Raw genomic sequence first — 18,860 nt, forward strand, 5'->3', positions numbered from 1 at the left:
ATACACATGTAGAATATTTCCATGTGATGAAATGGGGCAGCCATAAAAAAAAAAACATGCAGTCTGTGGTTTGAATGTTTCACTCCGTGTAAACATCATATATAATGAGTGTATTGATCATGAAGGCTCTAACAGAGACAGAGAGCAGCAGAGAAACAAAATAGCTAGCGATCTTTCATTTGTATCTGTCGTCAGGTCTCTAAACGCTGTGATAAGCTGAGAGGAGACGGGAGGAGTGGTGTGTGTGTGTGTGTGTGTGTGTGTGTGTTTGTGTTCTTGTACAGCTATCTTTGTGAGGACCAGAGCTTTAGACCTTCAGAGTGAGGACCTCATTTAGGGACAGACCTTCAAACCCACGTGTGAGGGTTCAGACTTGGTTTTAAGGTTCAGGTTAGAATTAGGATGGCCATCACGGAAGCATAGCACCCACCCTCCGGTTCCGCCACAGGTTAACACTGTAAGCTCTGTCAACAGTGTTGCCTTTGTTAGTGCTGTTAGCACAATTAGCTCCAAGTCGCGGGTCAGCTGTTGCCATGTTGAGAGCCATGCAGAGACAATAGATATGCTCCCAATCTTGCATTTAGCACCTTTAAGGTTGGGGTAAGGGACTAGGGAATGAGTATCTTCACAAATATAGAAGTACAACGTGATCAGCTGGGCTCTGAGTCATGGATATATTGTTGGTACATTATTGCCTTTTAGTTCTGGTGTGGTTTGTGTTCATCCTGACAAATGAACTAAGAGGGGAAAATGTGATTTCATATGGACTCACAGGTGACTCATTGATTGGACAGTTTTGCTGATGTCACTAGGCATCTCAGAGCTCCATGAACCCACAGGGGAAAATCTAATTCTGGTGAATGACAGAAGGTCAGTCTGCACTTCATTGCCTCTTATATATCCTCCACCAAGAGATAACCGATTATGAACACCCGGTTAGAATGTTATCGGCCGATTGAATGGGCGTTATCAGCAGTTATTACACGGCTTGGATGAATACGCGACTCTGATTGGTCAATCACGGCGTTCTAGGGCCTGTTATTTCTTTATAGGAGACAGGTGCTATGTATAACAGACTACTATAACAGATTACTGGTGAAAACGTACTAAATAACTAAACATTCATCATTGCACTTCACCCTGCATCTCAAAATTTCACATTGCATTTTACTTCTCATATGATTCTGTTGTGTACTAATGACTGAAATATCTGAGCTATATTGGTAAAATTTAGTAATGACACAGTGGAAGACTCAGACAGATATTAGATGTACAGGAACAGAAAATATACATGAACTTCTGTCAACAAGACCTTCAGTTTTTGATTCATACAAGTCATGCTACTAAATCCTCCTCCAATATTTAACTGTTGTTCAAATAATACAAACAACACTAACACTTTTATGTTCTGTCTCTTCTTCCTATCACCCCTTTTCCTCTCTTGTTGTCTTCTTTCCCCTTCTCCTCCCCCAACTCTCTCCCCTCCCTCCTCGCAGCGTGCAAACGGAAGGAGCAGGACGGGGGGAAGGACCGCAACAACACGCCAAAGAAGTCACGGTTGGTCTTCACTGACCTGCAGCGGCGCACCCTGCTGGCGATCTTCAAGGAGAACAAGCGACCGTCCAAGGAGATGCAGCTCACCATCTCGCAACAGCTGGGCCTCGAACTCACCACCGTCAGCAACTTCTTCATGAACGCCCGCCGCCGGAGCCTGGACAAATGGACAGACGACGGAGGTAGCCCGGGCGCCCAATCTTCAGCGTCCAGCACTTGTACCAAAGCGTGATAATAGATGGCGAGGAGGGGGAGGGGAAGGGAGGGAAGTGACAGGGAGGTGTCTCGGGTGGGGTGGGTCGATGGAGGTACGGGGAGGGATGGAGGGGTCGCGGGGGTCGCGGGTCGAGGTTTCGTCCGGTCGAAGCAAGGAGGAAAACCAAACTTTTTACATTTTTTTGTTTGTTTGTCTGTTTTGCTTTTGTCGAGGGTGACAAACTGAGAGAGGGGCTGCTCACTGCGACGAATTGTTTGTAGCCTAACCGCCTTTTGCAAATCCATTGTGAATCCAAAAAGAAGCTGAAGGGTAAACTCACCTATAAAACATAGAAACCTCACTGGGGAAAAAAACTTCTAAATCATAGACTTTCACTGCTGATGTCTCCTTTAGCTGACACACTAGCCCAAATACCAAAGACTAGAAGACAATGTATGTTTTCTATTATGCAATATAAGCTAGGAACCAACCAAACAAACAAGAAACCAAAGGAAGCTTTATGAAAAATTCTCTGGAAATATTGTGGTATTTTGACCTTCAAATGTCCCAAAGATAGCAATGACACATCTGACTGGGGCAGAGTTGAAGACTTAAATATTCAGAAGTCGGGTTTCGGAGATTGCGCAGTCAAATTTAGACAGCTGTCATAGCTGAATTGTGATTTAAAACAAAAGGAGGTCAGTTTGTGCAGTTGAGGGTGAAGTTGGACTGGAAATTAAATCTATTTTTTTAACCAAACCAAAGAAGGGGCATTTCTCGGTCATAAGAAACCATACGATGTTTGACTAACTAATCTTCGCACGAGGCCCACTTACTAGCTTGGACAGAGTGTGCTTAGTATGCTCAAAAAAAGCAAGTGGATGTTTAAATTATTTTGTCAAACATACAATGATTTATTTATCCAAATCAGTAGGTTGAGGCTTTAACTGGTCAGCTTATATATCTGTTAATTAATGGAGAAAAAACAGTCCAACACATGTGTTAATGTAGCTGTGCAGTCTCCGATTTGAACCGTCAGGCTCACACACACTAACAGAAAAACCAAAGTCCGCTTTCCCCCTGAGATCAGAATTGAAGAGTTGGCTTCCAAAATGTTCAATATCCATATTTAAAAGGAAATATGTACCTGAAGTTGATCTCTGGAATATATATGATCCAGGTTGTAGATGGATTATTATTTTCTTAAATAATGACAACCAAACTAACTTATTATTTTTTAACAAAATGATGAGATTTCTGTCATTTTTTTTGGAAAAAACTCTTCAATTTTACCAAAAAAGAGAGCAACATGTATTGATTTGACTCTTTAAAGGGGGCAGTGAAGATTCTTAAAGTTAGGAAATGGCCAAATATGCAAGCACAAACACACAGATACACAAACATTCACCGACATACAAGCTTTCCCTCTCAGCATACTTAGCGTTCTGTGGAGTATTAGTGTATTATATATGAATATATACAACGTATGTGAGCACAATCTTGAAGCACATTTTCTTTGCAATAGAACCGGGGCTCTCTGCCAAGCCGAGTGGTCTTCACATCTTAGAAAACTCAGGATACCATTTTTTCTAAACAGTGGCTGAAATCCATTCGGCATCTGTCGTTACGCACTGTAATGTACGGACGTACAAACACACACGTAGACACACTCTGTTGCAGACAAGCAAATACACCTGCTTTACAGAAACACACACACAACTTTAAAGAGTCATTTCCCGAACGTTCCCCAGAATTCACGCCCTGACCGAAACATTGTCAGCTAAACCAAAGCAAACCAAAGTTTACCCTGGCTTCACCCACCCATCATTTGTGTTACCATGGTAACTCATCCATCAGGGCAGCGGTTTCCAGCCTAGCATCTTCATCAATTAGAACAAAGACGCTATTGAAAAACGCAAAAAAAAATCTAGTGTTTTTTGATGATGACAGCTGTAACTGAACTTTTTTACAATTTGAGCCAAATCTGTGGTCGAAAAGGTGGAGAACTAAATGTAGATTTGAAGGCATATTTTAATGCACAAACAACATGCATCTTCTCTACAGCTACAGCTCTCTTTCAGAGACCAAATAATTCAGCCTGGATTTACACAAACACAAAAGGCTTTATCTGTGAGTTCTCCCTTTGGGTGTAACATAAAATGGGGAAAGTCCCTGCTCAAATATATATGAAATTTGTTTGGACACAGAACAACCAGAAAGTCAACAATCCCTACAAAAGCACCAAGAGCTCCTGGGCTTTCAATAAATCAGCAGAAGCTACAAAACACGGTCGGTTTCTTGAGCCATTTCTGCCAAAGTATTGTGAAATGAGCACGGACAGCACAAGAGGTAGTTTGACACTTCAGGCATAGGTATGCTTCAGACATGTCGTCCGACTACTTCTAAAGACAAAACTGTTCCAAATGATTCAAGCGTACGGCCCTTATTACAGAAGGGCTGTCTAGTTTGTAGGTAATATGATCAAAACTTAAACTCTTACCTTACTCAACACGTAATCTACCAAGATTTGCACAATCTTCCAGTGCCCATGTCCAGAGTCCGTGCATATTTTACGACTTTTTGACCGTGTTGGTCTGTCATTGATAAAGAGGTTCTTGGTTGAAACTTGCTCAGAGCCTAACGATTTGTCCCTTTGGTGTAAATCCAGCTGTAGAACTAGGATGCTTTCTGGAAGCCTCAAGCTGCCCAAAAAAACAAACCACAAACTCTCACCGCATCGAGTGACAGACACAACAGCAGAACCAGTGAACCGTCTGAACCTGCGGAGGACGAACTGTCCAGGCGAATCAGGGCCTTTGTAATAGTTAAAGAGGACAATCTAAAGACGATGCCTGGCAGGTCCGTCTCTTCCAGAGGGTCAGCGGGCTGGAAACTAGGAAGACAGGTATTAATGCTGCAAATGCAAATAAAGTTAATTCATCAAGATGAGAAAGTGGAACTTTTTCCACTTGTAAATTAACTTGTTTCCTTGTTGATGGTGGTGAAATTTACCACTCAACAGGTGTTTTTGAGAAAAAAAGTTTGAGGACAAAACTTGATATAAAATTCAAGATGGAAGTTGTTTGCAGCATAGTAGAGTTGAATGCTTGGTAAAAAAAAAGACGGATGGACTGAGACACAGAGATAAAATTTCCCTGACTGTCTTAGTGTCCATACAAATTTCGCCAAGCATCCATCACTACCAAATCCCACAACACCCATTGATATACTTTGATACCGTCACACTGTACAGCCTTTACACATGATGTAAATACTAACGCACCCAAAGAACCTCAACCGCCACCACCTCCTGCTCCATTTTAACAGCCTTACCATCTGCAATCACCTCATCAATCATCTCTCACTCAAGCTATCGAACCAAAAATAGAAACAAAACCAAAGGAAAGGCGTCAGTCAGCAGCCCCTGCTCCTTAGAAACACCAGGCTGAGTCCCAGTCTGGTTAGAGGCAAGCCAAAGGCTTTAAGAACGATTTAAAATAAAAAATGGACACTTGAGACTTTTTCTATTTATTGACAAATCGAAACCAAAGAAAACCTTTTTCTGCACCTAACTGTTCCAACAAACGGAAAAAAACTAACTGAAGATGGAAGAGAATTATTACCAAAAAAAGAAAAAAAAAATAACAAAAAAAAGAGTGGTGTCGACAATGCCGAAAATGGAGGATGTCGACAACGACGAGAAGGAGGATAGAAGAAAGGATGACATCACGGGATCGGAGAAGTAGCTTTGTTCTGCCTGATGTTGCGTCAGGCCATCTTTAAGGGGAAGCAAGTTGGGGACTGAAAAGGGTAAATCCACACGGGAAGGAGGGAGGGAACCAACGGATGACGCCGTCGACCATTTTCTTCCCTCCGACCCCCAAAAAAGGCAGAACATTAATGTGTCTCTCACGGTTGAAGAGTGTCTTTAACGTGTGCCTATGCAGTTTTTCAAAGTAAAAAATGGTTAAAAGAACAACAGAAACCTCATCAGCTAACAAACCAAAGATTCACTGTTAACTCCAGTCGCAGTCCTCCTCCCCCCGAAAAGGAAAATCTGGTCTTTTAACCCACTAATTATTATTCTACTACATCGGTTGCACACAAACATTTCTGGGTTAGCATGTAGGCTAATCAAGCTTGTTTATTTTTTTAACTTTCAAGCCTGTAGCATTTCCTTCGTTCTTCTACCCTTATTAAAGTTGACAAAGTTAGCCAGGATGCTCAATCACAGTTTCTTCTACTATTATGCTAGCGAATAGCTAGCTTAATTTCTCCACAGCCGACATTCATATAGGTCTGTACAGTATTGTATCTGTCAAAGCTAAAATGAATACATCTGGTATATTGATTGGTGATTCCTCCAGCATGGCGTCAACACATGCAGCCATCATAGTAATAAATCCTTCACACCCATGACCATGACCACGCAAACGTTCGAAGGTTTTCTCAGATGGCTGCTGTTGCTGTTTGTGTGTTTTGTTTTTTTCCACCACAAGTCATTACCTGCTCCACAGGACAAAGTCTACCTCCAACAATCTCCAGCAGTAGAAAGAAAAGCTGCCAGACAACAGTACAGAGACGGTTTATTTTCCCCTGCTTCACGTCCATACAGTTTGACACAAGCAGCTCGGTGCGTCAGCATCGAGAAAAAAACATCAACGAGTTGTTGACTGTTAATCAAATGCTTCCATCTTCCATTTTTGCTTCCACCCAATCTGGGGATTCAAATAGGCCACTTTTTAAGATGACTGTTGTCTGGCACACTTCTACTGCGGAGAGAGTGACAATGTAATGCTATGTGAAACGTACAGTACATACCAAAGATTTTCTGCTGTACAAACAGTAGCACACTTGACACCTTTTCTTTTCTCCATTTAAAGAGTCCAGAACAGATCCTGGATCTGTGATCTAGATCCATCAATGTCTTTTACATTAAGTCACTCACAGTGTTGTTGAACTCACCGAGTTTTTGACTTTTCAACCCAAACCTAGTAGAAACCAGCTGAAGTAGACGGACTCAAGCAGGATTTGGACCGTTTATGACCAATCATTTAATCTACAAATAAAGGTACAAAGTGAAAAGAGAAACTAACTGAAGAACAAAATGTTATCTATTCTGAACACTGAGTTTCAACGAGGCATCAAATTAAAAACAGGCCTCCTCGATTTTTTTGCATTGATAGTAATATGAATTTGAAACAGATAAACAACCCACTGAACACCAGACCACAATGAATGGACTGAGGACCAGAGGATGAAAGTTGAGATTTGGCTAACGAAAAAAAAAAAGTACTGCTGGCTTGGGTGGAAAAGTTTTGAAAGGTGGAGAGCAAATTTTTTAAATGTCATTACACCACATTTAGTTATAGCCCACACTGCCATGCTGGAGGAGCCTCACAGAGAAAGTGATGTTTGGACACGCTAACTGTCCATAGCTACCATAGCTTGTTCTTTAGGGGGGAGGAACTATGCCGCTGCTTCATATACAACAACAATAAATGAAACAAAACCAAAAAAACAAGTACGCCCGCTGAGAGAAACTGCTAAAATATCGGTCAAATAGCTTTATCCTTAGTTTTCTCTCTCTTTCTGTATGTAAAGCTTCTAGTCCAAAGAAATCCTCCGCCCACCTGATCCACGCCATCCTACTGACCACGCCCGACGGAGGGGCGTGGCTTGTGGCTCAGGGGGGTGGCGGCCATTTTCCATTCCCACTTGCAGTTCTGTCTGGATGTAACACAGGCTAAACCTGCCAAACCAAAAAAAAATGGGTATGAAACCAAAAACTGTCCCAAAGAGGTTTTCATTGCTTGTTTATTTTCAAGTACTTACAAATTATTTGCCAATACTTATGTGTCTACTATTACTATGTTCATTTCCTAGGTTTTTTGCAATATGTGATTTTTTTTTTTTTATTTAATGTAATTTATGTTTTCTTTTTAATTGTGAATTAATTTAAGCGAACAAATTTTGTTGCCAAATCTCCCTCTGATCCCTTTTACCCTTGATGATTAGCTTTGCCAAAGTTTACATTGTATGTTCCCTTTTCTTTCTGTTCAATGCTGTATTTATTTATGAGGTGTTTTAGAACACACTAGTTTTGTACTTAATAATTTAATGTTATTTAATTAGATGTAATTGTTTTTTGATGAATATTTATGAGTATTTAAGAATGTTAGTTGCATCAAAGATGCAGTGCTTAAGCCAGGCCTGTTAATTTATTCTTAGTTAGCTTTACTTTAAAAAGCAAATGAAATGTTGTTTTATGAATGTTTAGACATAATGACAGAACAATGTAGGAATGTCAGATTAGCGTACTTCTGAATGTCAACACTTGCTCTCACTTTTTAGCCGATCTAGTTTTTTTTTTTGTCCTGGTCATGATTTTGCTTTTTTTTCGAAAATGAAAACAATCTCTTTATGACAAATAATAGCCTACCGAATGATGAGCACTGCATCTGTTTTTTCTTTTCCTTCCTTGGGATTTTTATGGCTAATTTATTGGTTGTTTTGTTTTTAATTTGTTTGCATCCTGCTGACCATTGTTGACACAAGCAATGAATTTCAGACTGATGTTCTAGTGACACTTGATCAGGTGTAAGTAAGGGCCACACGTTGACATAAACTGACTCACCAAAGATAACTGGAATCCTTGAGAGGCCAATAAACAGTGTGTGTTTACATCCGCGCAGCTCATAGCCTGGTTAAGGTCTTATTCGTACATTGACTTTATAAAAATTACATACGCATGTTCAAAATCACCATTTTATGCTCTAAAAAGAAAGATCACTACTTGTAAATTAAGCTCTTTGTGGACATTTTCTTGCACATTAACTCCTAGACTAGATTATTTGTTGTATTTTAGAATCAAACAGATTTTAGCTAAATGTCATGTTTCAAACACCTGCATAACTAAATTAAACAATATCAAAAATGCTCTTATATAGTCTATGGAAGGCTAAATGGTTAAAGGTCATTTTAATTATTTCATGATGAAGAAAAAAAATAGAAACTGTGTGATCAACTGTTGTGATCACAACCCTTAAGGAGCCCCTAAGTCGACATGAGCAGAAACTATTCTGGTGCGCACCAGAAACTTTAAAGAGTAACTTAACACTAAATCTATTCTTTTTTTAGGGTAACACTTTTTCATGGTAATTAGGTGATAATTAGTAAGTAACCTATTTGAAATTTCTTTGGAATTACCACCAAATTACCCCAATATTTACCTCAAAATGTATCGAAAATGATATGCTAAAATATGCCTGTAAAATGAAGTGTTACCTTTTTTAGTTATTAAATTACATGTACAGTCACTTTATTACACTATCTATTGATCCAGGTCTCATTTTATAGCATTTACATTACAACAGAAGTTATTTTTCCTTTTTCCTGAGCATTTGTGAAGCTAAAACGGGGTGTTAAATTTAACTTTCTGGTGTGCAATCAAAAAATAATAATTTCGTCTGCACCAAATTTGCACCAGGTTCTGGTGCACACTTTGGGGCTCCGTACAACTCAACAAGCTATCAACAACATTTTGATGATCACAGAATAATGATGTTGTAATCAAGACAAAAATGCTTTTATTATCTCAACATAAGCTTCCCAAGTGAATAGTAATAGTAAGAATATCCTCTCCAACGTTCCGTAAAAACACTGAACTTTAGAGGAATGACATTATGTATGACATGGCATTTGGTGCAATTCGTATCCCAGAGTAAACCTGCTCATTTCCAACTTCTTCTATGATTCTCTGTGTCGGTATAAGAGCTTATCCAGGTTATTGCAAACAGAATGTGATGTTAACACACACCACCTCTACAGGAAGATACCTGCTGGGTTTCCCCATTTGTTCCCCGAATGTCGGTGTGCGTGACTGCGTGAATGCAAACACACCGACTTGTTTCGCTCGTTAGGAAGGAAAACTGAGGAGTCCCTTAAAGCTAGCTGCTTCCAAGACTGACTTTGTGTGCGTGTAAAAAGAAAAAAAAACTTTCTATTTCAATAGTGAGAACCAGAGAGGCTACCTCACTGACTTTCCATTTGTCCTTTTAATCGTGTTGATGAAACCAAAGAAACCAAAGATTTTTGTCCTCTTCAGTGCGGTCTGCGCTCAGCTCCATGCGTTTGTGCTCTCTGTTTAATGATGATGCCTCATTTTGTCCTCTTTTCTACTTACTCCTTTTTCTCTCCCTTCCTCTGTCTCTCTTTTCTCTCATTCGCTCTTGGCCTTGCATTGTCTCTTCTCCTCAAAAAAGAATGAGTGTGAAGGGTATAAAAAGGCAGCGGCCGGCGTCAGGCTGGATGCTGAATATCAGGGAGTGCAAGCAGAAATACTCTAATCTATTTGTCTCGGTGATGGGCCTCAGAGCAGAGCGAGTTTTAATTTCAAATTCAGCAATATGACAAACAAAAATTCCAGAAATATGATAAACTGTACAATGTGAATGTGGCAGGTAGATAATGGTAACTAATGATGATCAAATATGGGCCCAGTGGGCTCTGCTTTGTCCATTGTTTTCCTGCGTCCTCCACAGCGGGTGAAGAAAATTTGAGGCCACATTATGCTTCAAACAAACTAGGTAGCACAACCAAGACAAAAGTGTTCACACCATCATACCACCCAATTCTGCCATCTGAGAAGGGGTTTCAGATTGAAGCATAATGAGTTCCTGGGACTTTTATATGCAAAAATGAAAACAAACAAAATGCTGTTTTGCACTGAAACAAAAAAAGCTGCAGATTTGTTATTGTCCTGACACCAGAAAAAACAAGTAGACCTTTAAAAACCATGACGGTCTTGGATGAGAAGATGAATCTCTTGGTGTTCTGTTCAGACACCCACATCCTTAATCAACAGCAAGCTTTATCTGAGCTATTTTTATTTCCAACAACATTCTCCCCTTTTTCTATTTCCCCTTGATGGCTGATTGTTACCAACTTTGTGCTGCGTAGCAACCACAGCGATCCAGATCTTACCCTTTGAGCAAAAGGCTGAACTTTTCTGTTTGAGCAGTAGGAAGCCTAATAAACTACTTGTGGGCCGTATAATTGCCTGTAACCGACTCTAAAGCTTGTGCTGGTCATGTACTGAGGTACACTGGTGCTCTTAGCTAGGCTAAAAGCTAACATCAGCATGCTAACATGGTCACAATGCCAATACTAAAATGCTGATGTTTAGCAGGCAATGGTTACCATCTTCATTTAGCATGCTAATATTAGCTGATTAGCACTAAACACTCATTCGTCTTTCGGTATTGTACAAATAGAAAGTTTGACCTGATGATGTCACTACATTAAAGGTCACAGGTTCACCAAAATTATTACAATTTATCCCGATAGAACCGTGAATATGTTTACCAAATTTCATGGCAATCAATTTGATATTTCTTTAGATATTTTAGTCTGGACCAAAGTGGTGGACCGATTAACCAATTGGTGAGCTTGGCTAAAAATCCAAATCTTACATACTGTATGTCAGCGTAAAGGATAACCAGCACAGTAGAGATCAGGAGACACACAAACAGTATTTAACAGGATGTCATTGAAAAGACCACAACAATCCTCAACTGTTGTTTCAGTGCAAAATATCACCCCAAAATGCAAAAACCTCAAGAAATGAAATCTGAGTGGTTGGTGAATTTCTTGGCTCTGCTTTGTGGACCCCAGGCTACCTCCACGAGACCAAAAGAGATAGACGATGATACTAAAAAATACTCCATGGATCTTATACTGATCACACTCTCCTGGTTGGAAAAGAAACACATACTGAAATCACAACCCAGTCTCCAACAAAATGATGTTCTCATACAATTAAACGGCATAACCAAAATACGTTTTGAGGGTATTTTCTCCGAGATTACGGTCGCAGTTATAAACAGTTTTAAACAGTTTTAAACACGTCATTAACATTGTAAATAAAAAACAAAACAAAAACGCAACAGAAGTACTTAGTTAGGTTCAGGCAACAAAACTACTTGGTTAGGTTTAGTAAAAAAACACATCATGGTTTGGCTTAAAATGACTTAAAAACAAAACGCAAGAAATGACTACTAATGTTTCGCACGGGACCGGTATTGTTGGACCCATCCGCCTCCCGTCCCGCCCACCAGTAGTGGACTTTCTCACTTGTTATTCAATAATTATTCAACGTATTTTCATTCACGGACGCTTGATATACTACGTCACCTGCTCTGCGCATCGGTAGTTGTACTACATCACTCGCTGCGACCTTACAAAGGTATTTGTAATACTTAAAAGACAAATCCCCCAAAAAATACGTTTCCTTCCAAACGTAATTGAGAATGCAATTTAGTTGTATGGGAACGTAATTTTGAGAAGACGGGTCTGGAAATCATGCAGGAGAGTGAAGGCTGAGGAGTCACATCTCTTAGAAGACATGTAGTTGTAATCATTTGACTCAATTCATGAAACAGCATTATTTTTCCATGAAAGCAGCAATATGAGAGTAGGATTAGGCGCCTGGGATCTATACATCTAGCTGTGCCATTTTGCTTCCCTTCTTACAAGCATTTGGCTTAAAAATCAACCAGGGAAGCCAAATGGCGGAGGAACAAATTCTTGTTCCGGTTAGAGTCGAGGGTTGAGCCAGTTTTTCAGACTCCTTCTGTCGCACTTTGCTTTTCCAAACCAGGCCGCTTCGAAAACAAAGACGTAGAGATCGTTTTGTTGCAAAGTATGAGATAACCTTGGATGAGTGCCTTGCTTGAACCAAAGCGAAGTCTAGACCTCTTTGTTGTGCTGTAAACTTTATATTCCTGTGAAAAAATAAATACCTCAGCGCTCTGAGTTTCCTCTCGGCTCTCTGGAACTTTGCAATGCAATCAACGCAAAGAAATCCAGAGTGAATACCAAAGGCTTCCTGTTCTGTTCTTCTCTTCTCTTTTTCTTTCTCTCTTTTTTTTCTGAGCTGGGTTTCCACGTTTTCTCTTCTCACAGCTGTCCATAGGAGAAATCAAGTCCAATCTGATTTCTCCTTGTGTTTTTACACAGATCTGATATGATGAGCCTGCAGCTACATTGACTGAAAACATGTAAATAGCAGTTGAGTTAATAGCATCTGAATCTTATGTTTGTCAACACATGGAATAATGTGAATAATACATAAGTTGCTAATTTTCTTGGCCCTACAAAATAATCAAATATTTGTTTTGCTTTGTGATCATCCATGATCTCGCCGTAACGAGTTATTTTGTGCTGTCAAACCTGTTTTCTCACGATCACAGACTAATCTTTTCAACTCAATAATAATCTCAAATGGCATCCCGAAAATATATGTAATGTCTTGATAATGATACCTGATTATGACAATAAAAAGCAATTTAATGATCTCAATACAAGAACATTTTCTTGGGATAACAGGATCTCACGGGAAGGCGTATAAATAGCACGACATTTTAAGGTTATTCCGTGTGTCATGATAATGCATTTTAGGCTGGTCATTTAATACCACATCATTACAGTGAAATGGTCACGGTTACGTTTAGGCAACAAAACCCCTTAGTTAGGTTTAGGAACAACACAATGGTTTGGCTTAAAATTAGTGCGTAACCAACGTAACAAGTACGGATAACACGTCACAAACGTCACTAACTTCAAAATAACTCAACAACACTTTGGGACACGAACAGGCCTCCTGGTTGAAAATCCTGTGTTTGTTTGACCCAACTACCTCCCGCCTGCAATAAGTAATCGTTCTCACTTTTTATCCTACGTTACTAGCACCGAGCATAGCCTATTCACGCAGATGCATTTACATTACAGTTAGTACAGAGTACATGGCGTACACGACATGCTAAAAGTAAGAACGCCGTTGTTATTTCACGTGAAATGACGAATTGCCGTGTCATTTGTATGCCATTCAACGTATTCTCGTACAACAGTTCATATGATATCTTACGAAAAAGTTATTCCTCCTTTTTCGTTCGTTTTCCTACGAATGTCCAGCAGAAGAAAAAAACTTAGTTAGGATAAGGAAAAAATCGACTTGGTTAGGATTAGGCTACAAAACTACTTAGTTCGGTTTAGGAAAAGATCAACTTGGTGACAGGATAATCATTTTGAGATGAAAGGAAATCAAATCTTGTTCTTTTGACTTAAAGCTATGCTTGTTCTTCTGAGATATTGAATTAGCAAATGTGCAATCTCAGGCTTACCACAGCATCATCTTTATCTGCACGACCATTAAAACAAACCCTTTTTAATACAAATATGTCTTTAAACCCAGCTCATTCCCTTTTTCACCATCCTCCTTCTTCTCGTTCTTCAAATGGTTGCAAAGCTTTAAATGATGATGAAAAAACATGGAGGCAAACTTTTGCGAGTTGTGCGCAGACCGTGCTCTCTTTACCAAACTGTTGCAGATATACCTCATAGACACTAGTGTTAGGATGATGTTATAATAGCGTATGTCATAAATTATTCACTTGCTCTTCTTCCTTCTTTTTTTTTTTTGGTAACTGTATCTTTAAAACGAAAGAAATGTGGGGGAAAAAGCTTTACACATTTTTTAAGTTGTGATTTTTTTTTGTAATAGTTAAAAAGGTGCGCTAAAACCAAAAATGAAAAATGCTTGTCTTCTTCTATGCTCTCTTTCTTGTTGATGTATTACTGTTTTCTCTCTGTCCCATCTGCCGAGGACTGGGGGATTTATAATTTACATTTATTTTTTTTTTGGTCTCTTTTGAAGGGGTCATTGTCCCCTCCTGTGGAAATTTTTGGGGATTGGGAACATTGTTGGAATGATGCCCAGAATAATACCGGCTTCTTTGATCCATCAGTTTTGTTTTAAATCCAGCCACGTTTCAGTTAATTTTTATGCATCATTTTGTTTTGGTGTCCTTCCCTTCCTGTTCTAATGCTAGCGTCACAGTTACATTATCCATACAGCAGCGCTATAGCCCAGATTTTATGCATGAGTATATTTACGATTAGCTAGCCGTGTAATGCATTGTGATACTTATTATTAACCTTATTATTATCATCCTCTCACTTCATTTCCGATACTGTATGCTATACACACACAACTTTGTGTTGCATCTCGCATTAGTGTGACCTTTGACCTGCTGATATAAAACTAGTTCCTATTTAAATCGGTTTCATAGGGCGAAGCGTCAGCGTCTACACCCATGAGGTTTTCCAGGAGCTACCGACAGTTTACGGGTACATTTTATCAGATAATTTGGACACAAGTCGTTCCTGTGATGGGGACAGTTAAATACAACGTGATACAGGGGAAGTACAAATGGTGTTGACTAAAAAGTGAGAAAGGAAAAGATTGTTAGCCAATGATCATAGGCGTCTAGCAATCGCAGCTTGGCTCTGCTCTACTTTCATTTATTTTTGCCAATCTAAGCTTTAGCGAGGTTCAAGCCTGTACATACATCAGACTGGCAATACGACATCCAGAGTAGGCTTGCATGACCACGCCCCTTTTTGGGGGAAAACAATCCCGAGTCCCTCATAGACGGTAAAATACAAGAAGTTGAAACATGTCTCTAAACTTCTACTTTAAACAAAATGGTTATAGTAATAATGCTGCCGAAGAGTTGCTGTGTAATTGGTTGCACCAACAATTAATCCAAAAACGCTGATCTCCAAATTTGTTCCCCTGCCGTGTCCTAAAAAAGATATAATAGAGGGGCTTTGTGGTAAGGTATCGTGAATGCTCAGGTTCAGGCAAGGTCGTAAAATGATTATTAGACATGTGTATAAAACAAATGTTTGTATAACAAGAGATGAATGCATACGAACTACAATCCAGACATTGGAGTCTATGGGATCTTGGGTTTTCTTTCCCCCAAAAGGGGGCGTGGCCATAACATTTTGCAAAGTATACGTATATGCCGGTCTGATGTATACCAGCTCCCAAACAAAAAACATTTTTATTAATTAATGTTCATTTTTCTGATTTTTTTCCAGTGGCTAAGCAAAATATTAGCAATTGATTTTAAACCAACTGTCCAATTAAAAAATACACTTAGCCCTAATATGAGTGACCCTCGGTTGAATGAGAGGATAGTTGTTCCCCGGTAGATTTCAGTTTTAACTGGACAGATAAATGATACTCTCTGGGTTTAATCATACAGCAGTCTGCAATTGAAACAAGTCGGCAAAATGCGCTTGATCTTCATCTTTGAACAACAAGAGCGAGAGAACAAATGGCCGAACGAACAAAATGAAAGTAAAGACGAAAAACAACAAATGTTCCTCTCATCTGGATTCAAGTTACTTCTGCATCAGAACATTTTTATTTCAAAGAGTTTCAAAGAGACAGGAATATCAAATGGTAAAGTTTGAAAGGCCAAAATAAATCCCTCAATGTTATGAGTTTGTATTAAAGTTCATGCAGTGTTAAACCAAAGTACACTTTAGAGCACTTCCAGTCCTACTTGTCTTCCATTCCTGACATCTAAACTTAGAAAATAGAAAAGCCTCCTCCCTACGAGGCGTTCGCCGCTCTTTATACTTCACAATTACAATTATTGGATTCCATACAAACTGATTTCGTGCTGACCATCACAAAAATATGTGAAATTGGTATCTATGTACATGAATCAATTTTGTGACTATTTCACCAACTGCTGTGTGACTGGGCTGATATGGCATAGTTTAGTTTTCTTTTCTAGGTTTTCTTTTTTGGATGGTGAAGTTTAGTTTAGATGCAAGACTTCCAGATCACTTTTAGCACAAAGATGAATGCGCAAAATGCTGAAAAACTGTGAACTGATGTTGATAAGGTCGTACACTGCGATATCATCAATATCATGTTTCAGGACTTCGGGGGCTCCGCACTGAACAAATCAGATTAAATCAACACAATATAGATTTAACTGCATTTCCCATGTAGACAGAGTTAAAAGTTGGAACAAAACAAAACAATAAGTTTTGATTCCAACAAAAACAACAACAACAACAACAACAACAGTGAGGTGTCAAAGGTCAAAGAGGCAGATCCATTACATCAGTTTTTGAACAAAATCACAATCAGTCCACTTTTAAAGTTACTTTTTAGCTACTCCTTAGCTAAACATTATTGAAATGTATTACATTACTTATTCAAGCAGTTTCCTCCCCAAGCATCAAGCTTGACCAAATTATCCAATCACACGCTCTCCTGCCAAAACCTCACCTAACCCAAAACATTCCTTTCTGTTTACTGACCCCTTTTGTGTCCTTATTTACCCCTTTCTTCTTGTTTTTTTTTTTTTGTTTTTTTTACCATTTTCTTTCATGGTTGTCATACAGTAATCAAAAATCAAATGATGCATTTTTATTTTTGACATTTGGTTGGAACAGAAAAAGAGAAGTGACTGAAAACTTGTGGTGTGGAATAAAACGATGATCAAACATGAAGGAGATATTGGGAGAATTAATGTTGTTCCACTCTATGTATAAAAGAAGAAAAAAAATCAATAAAGAAATCACAATGGTCTTATCCATGTACAACTTATCTTCCTGTTATTTCTTTCTCTACTAAAAAATATCCTGATGGGACACGCAATCGGGTGGGTGGCGCCCACTCGGCTATTGCAAAAAGCAGTGGCGTAGGTTACCAAAGTAAGCTAATCAATAAGGTTATGAATAATGTGAACGAGTCAACGTTATCTGTGCACTAAGTTTGGAAAAAACTGAAAGGTTTAGTTCGGGAAGTGGAGTTGTATGAGGTTACTGTTTTGTGAATTGAGTCTGGTGGCTTTGAAGAGAGCTAAATAACGGCTTCCTCAGAAAGGGCTGTCTGACGGCGAGATAAAGTGACTGCTGACGGGAGCAGAAAAATGTATTTTAGCTACCTAAAAAGAAAAATCAATATAAGTTTAAGTGTACGCTATATATGGCATATATTCACTGCTTTACCTTGCTTGTTTAGTTGAAACTTATAAAAGGAAAATCACAAATACTCTAAAAAAGACCATGACGGGCATCATGTTTGTTCATCTTCTGCTTGTCCTTGATATTTTTCTCCATTTGCTGCTGCAAACTAATTTCCCTACAGAGATGTTTAAAATCTGCTCCAATATTTTCTTTTAGAAGTCTGGTCAGTCTTTCCTCTCACCTGCTCATTTTCCCCTCTCTTCTTTCCAACCACTCCATCCATCAATCCATCTATTTCGTCCCGTCTCCTTTGTCTCTAATGACTCTATCACCTTCTGTGTCTCTTTCTACATCTCTTGTCCCTTCATTCTTTTCCCCTCTCTGTGTGTAATCATCCCAGCATCCATCTCCTCTCATCAATCCACCTCGTCACTTCTCTCCTTTAACCTCCCCCCCTCTCCTCTTTTAATCACTCCATCCCATCCTTCCTCTCTCTCCGTTGCCAAGGAAACAGCAGTCCATTCTGTAGCTGTTAATCTTGTGACATTGTCTTTCTATTACCTGTGGGTCAGATGCCTGATAAGGAGGACAAAGGGTGGGAAACCGAAGAGCGACTCGCTTTAAACGTTTGTAAAATGTTGGTCTTCATTAACGCGAGTGAATTCTGGTGGTGACACAACAGCCTGCAGGGAAATGTGTTTACTGTGGTAAACAAATACACTCATACAAACTCTCCAGGACAGCAGAAGTGCAATAAATCCTGTCTTTGTGAATGTCCAGGTTTTGTTGACACCATCTGATAAGAGTTGATTCAATCTTGTGCTCATTGTGGAGGCTGTTGTTGTGTATCACATTTACCTTTATAGTAAATATCCTGGAATCCCTTACACCCCATTCATGCATACAGACTCAAACACTGGAGACGTAAAACCATTCATTGGGAATTGAAGCTTGAAAATAATGCTGGCTCTGGCCACCACTACTGTCCAGCTTGTTTCCCAGTGTCTCTTGTGTCTTTCCTACCCCTATGTTTCCAGCTCTCCCCCGTCTGTCTGTGTCGGTGTGTGTGTTGGCATGGGATCCCTCCTTGCTCATTCAACTCACCTGTCCAGTCTGCACAGCTGCTTTCCATCGACTCCTCAACTCCACAGTATATCTACTCCGGTGTTGTCAGGCTATTAAATAGGCGTTATCAGTCGCTATAAGCCCCATAGATGTGGGTCAATAGGGGCCTTCTACATCCACTAGTAGGTTTTATCATGTATTCACA

At 39.4% G+C, this 18,860-nt stretch overlaps 1 protein-coding gene across 2 annotated transcripts in view; it reads left to right on the top strand.

Moving 5' to 3' along the window:
* The window catches only part of onecut2 (one cut homeobox 2), a 46,931-nt gene extending 34,513 nt beyond the window's left edge, over positions 1–12,418 (top strand). For both annotated transcript variants that reach the window (XM_037752570.1, XM_037752571.1), the window contains one exon: positions 1,497–12,418. In XM_037752570.1, coding sequence (XP_037608498.1) covers positions 1,497–1,786 — 290 coding nt within the window. In that variant the 3' untranslated portion in view covers positions 1,787–12,418. The remainder of the gene's footprint in view (positions 1–1,496) is intronic.
* Positions 12,419–18,860: the final 6,442 nt, after the last annotated feature.

Source organism: Sebastes umbrosus, chromosome 19 (assembly GCF_015220745.1).
Source record: "Sebastes umbrosus isolate fSebUmb1 chromosome 19, fSebUmb1.pri, whole genome shotgun sequence".
Taxonomy (NCBI): domain Eukaryota; kingdom Metazoa; phylum Chordata; class Actinopteri; order Perciformes; family Sebastidae; genus Sebastes; species Sebastes umbrosus.